Source organism: Pinus tabuliformis, chromosome 8 (assembly GCF_031772625.1).
Source record: "Pinus tabuliformis cultivar Carrire ecotype Pingquan chromosome 8, CPIR1, whole genome shotgun sequence".
NCBI classification, from domain to species: Eukaryota; Viridiplantae; Streptophyta; class Pinopsida; order Pinales; family Pinaceae; genus Pinus; species Pinus tabuliformis.
Genome location: NC_142294.1, coordinates 1,422,503,897 through 1,422,506,505, shown reverse-complemented (window position 1 = coordinate 1,422,506,505; position 2,609 = coordinate 1,422,503,897). Strand labels below are relative to the sequence as shown.

The following is a 2,609-nucleotide window of genomic DNA, read 5'->3' as shown; positions in this document are numbered from 1 at the left end:
TTATTGATGGTAAAAGTGAAAATTTTAAATAAATAATTAAATATAAGAATTATTAAAATTTTATCTTAAATATTTGTGAAATTAAAAAATAAATGATTAATTAAATCTTATTAAAATTATTTTTTTAAATGTTTTCTAAATTTCAACATTGGCTGACAACTTGGATATCATTGTGGTAATGAGCTTTCTTGCTCTTCTTTTTATCAGAACTCACCATTATAGTTGGCATTTTTATCAGAACTCAACATTATAGTTGTCAGGATATTTTTGGACCTCTCATTATAAGAGAAAATGGATATTTAAAGCCGCTTCTGCTTTTTCTTTCATCAGACCTCTCGGCGTTGCAAAAACAATTGGAAAGGTGTATAAAACGTGCAATTGTGGTTTGTATTTTATGCTGTGCTCAAACCCTCCGGATTTGAGGGAATTGATGTCTAGAGAATGAATCCATAGGTTTGAAAGTTGTTTTTGGTGATTTCCTATCCAAGAATCTGGCAGTGTTGCAGGAGTTAGAATTATGGAGTTGAGGAGAGGAATGAGGGTTGAGGTGTGCGGCAGTGAGGATGGTTATGTTGGGGCTTGGTTTGAGGGACTTATTCTCACTGTTACTGCGGATCGTGGGCGTTGCAGGGTACGATATGATAAATTTGTGACAGATGATGGAAAGCCATTGGAGGAGGAGGTGTCGCTGCACAGTGATGTCAGACCAATTCCACCCCACATTCAGTTGCCCCTCCCTTATTCAGTTGGGGACGCAGTGGAAGCTTATGATACTGACTGCTGGTGGCGAGGCGTCATTGTCAAACTGCCGACGGGCGCGGAAGAGAAGCTTTGGCTGCTCTACTTCCCTGAGACTTGCAGTCTCAAGGCATACCCCCATTCAGACTTACGCCCAGCTCAAGATTGGCTCCGAGGAAACTGGGTCTTGGCGCCTCAGGTTCTTTTTGTCTGATACCCATTTAACTGGGCTTTTCTGGGTTTAATAATTCATGGAAGGTTCTGCAATCTGGTGTTGATTTAAAAGCAATTTGAATATTCTGTTACAGTAGGTTTCTGCTGTACTTTGATTGAGTCTGAGTAATGTATATTCAACTCTGTGCAGGAGAAAATCCCAATCATAGAGCAAGTAGTCCTGTCTTATGATCTGGACAACTCGAGGAAAACTCATCTGAAATCAGGCGAACCAGACATCGGAAAGAAAAAGAGGCAGGTAGTTAAGTGCAAATCAACTTCTCTTTGCGGAACAGCTTCTGCTAAAATAAAAAGGTTAAAGATAACTGTCAAAACTAGTGCACAAGAACACTGGGAAATTCATGACTCTCGAAAGAATCATGGACGGAGGGCACCTGAGGCAGTCAAGAGAGAGGGGACTGAAGCTAATATGGAAAATGATCTGTAAAATTAGAGCGGCACCGAACCTATAGCAGGTATGGTTGTTTTATTTATTTTTAATCAGGGTTATCGGAAGAAGAAATTTAGCCTAGAGCAGGTTTCAAATGTACATAGTTTTATTTGGGATTGAATCACATGACCTGTAAAGACTAAAGCTGCCCACTAACCTTAAACCACAGCCTCAGGCTACTTGAGTAGGGTTTATCAGGAGTGGAGCAGGAGACAAATGGAACTTGAGTCAGTATTTTGGACCAGACAAACTCCAAATTCAATTTGGTTATCAGATCAGGCTGCCCTTTTATTTTCTACAGGATTTCAAAAGTTAATAGATTTTGTTCTGGTTGAAAGCTACTGTTTTCTGATTTTCTACAGTATTTCAAGAGTTAATAGATTTTGTACTGGTTGAAAGCTATTGTTTTCTCATTTGCAGTAAAACACCACATAAATTTTTGCAATTCTTGGTGAAGTGATATTTTTTATACTCGTTTAGTTTTTCATAGAATTTTGTATTACACAGATGAAATCTTAATCGGTTCATTTGTGAAATCTTATCCATTTATTTGTGGGTGGGTCATGATTAGAATTTTCATGGAGTTTGGATGTGGTATATATATATATATATATATGAAAAAATAGTAAATAATGAATTGAGAACTCAAAAACATTGGTCTCTGTTTTTGACATAACAAGTAGAAAGAAAGTTGAATAAAGCAGAGTGCGCACACATAAAAGTTCGTTTTTAATTAAGAGGAAAGTATAGTCTATTTTGAAATAAGTTTTTTAAAATTTTCAATAAAAAATCATGAATGATTTAAATTTAATAATGTGAAAATATTTTTAATATATATATATAATTTAATAGTTGAAATTAAAAAAATTTAAATTATTTTCAATTTGTGATCTCCACTTTTATATTGATGTTATAAATTCTTGATTTTACTGATCATAAGAATCATGAATTTTTACCCTTAAAAATGACTCACTTACAAATGGCTCAGATGACTATGGATATTTATCAACAATTTAATTTAGATGGTTATGTTAGTTATGACTTAAGGATGAATTATTTTTACAACAATTATCTTAAATTGTTATTAAAACATAAAAAGGTTATCATTACAGATGAGAGTAGTAATTTCACAAAATAAGATGAGAGTAGTAATTTCACAAAATAATTTAATGATCATTTTTTTAAAATTATAATTATAATTTATTGT

At 34.0% G+C, this 2,609-nt stretch overlaps 1 protein-coding gene across 2 annotated transcripts; it reads left to right on the top strand.

Moving 5' to 3' along the window:
- Positions 1–308: 308 nt before the first annotated feature.
- On the top strand, positions 309–1,870 carry LOC149240933 (protein AGENET DOMAIN (AGD)-CONTAINING P1-like). Of its 2 annotated transcripts, none has more exons than XM_089367401.1 (3): positions 309–937; positions 1,103–1,427; positions 1,578–1,870. In XM_089367401.1, exons 1-2 carry the CDS (start codon positions 518–520, stop codon positions 1,397–1,399), a joined length of 717 nt encoding a protein of 238 aa, XP_089223527.1. In that variant the 5' UTR covers positions 309–517; the 3' UTR covers positions 1,400–1,427; positions 1,578–1,870. The 2 variants fall into 2 exon arrangements, with proteins under 2 accessions (XP_089223527.1, XP_089223526.1); XM_089367400.1 differs by having other exon boundaries at positions 1,572–1,870.
- The last annotated feature ends 739 nt before the right edge of the window (positions 1,871–2,609 follow it).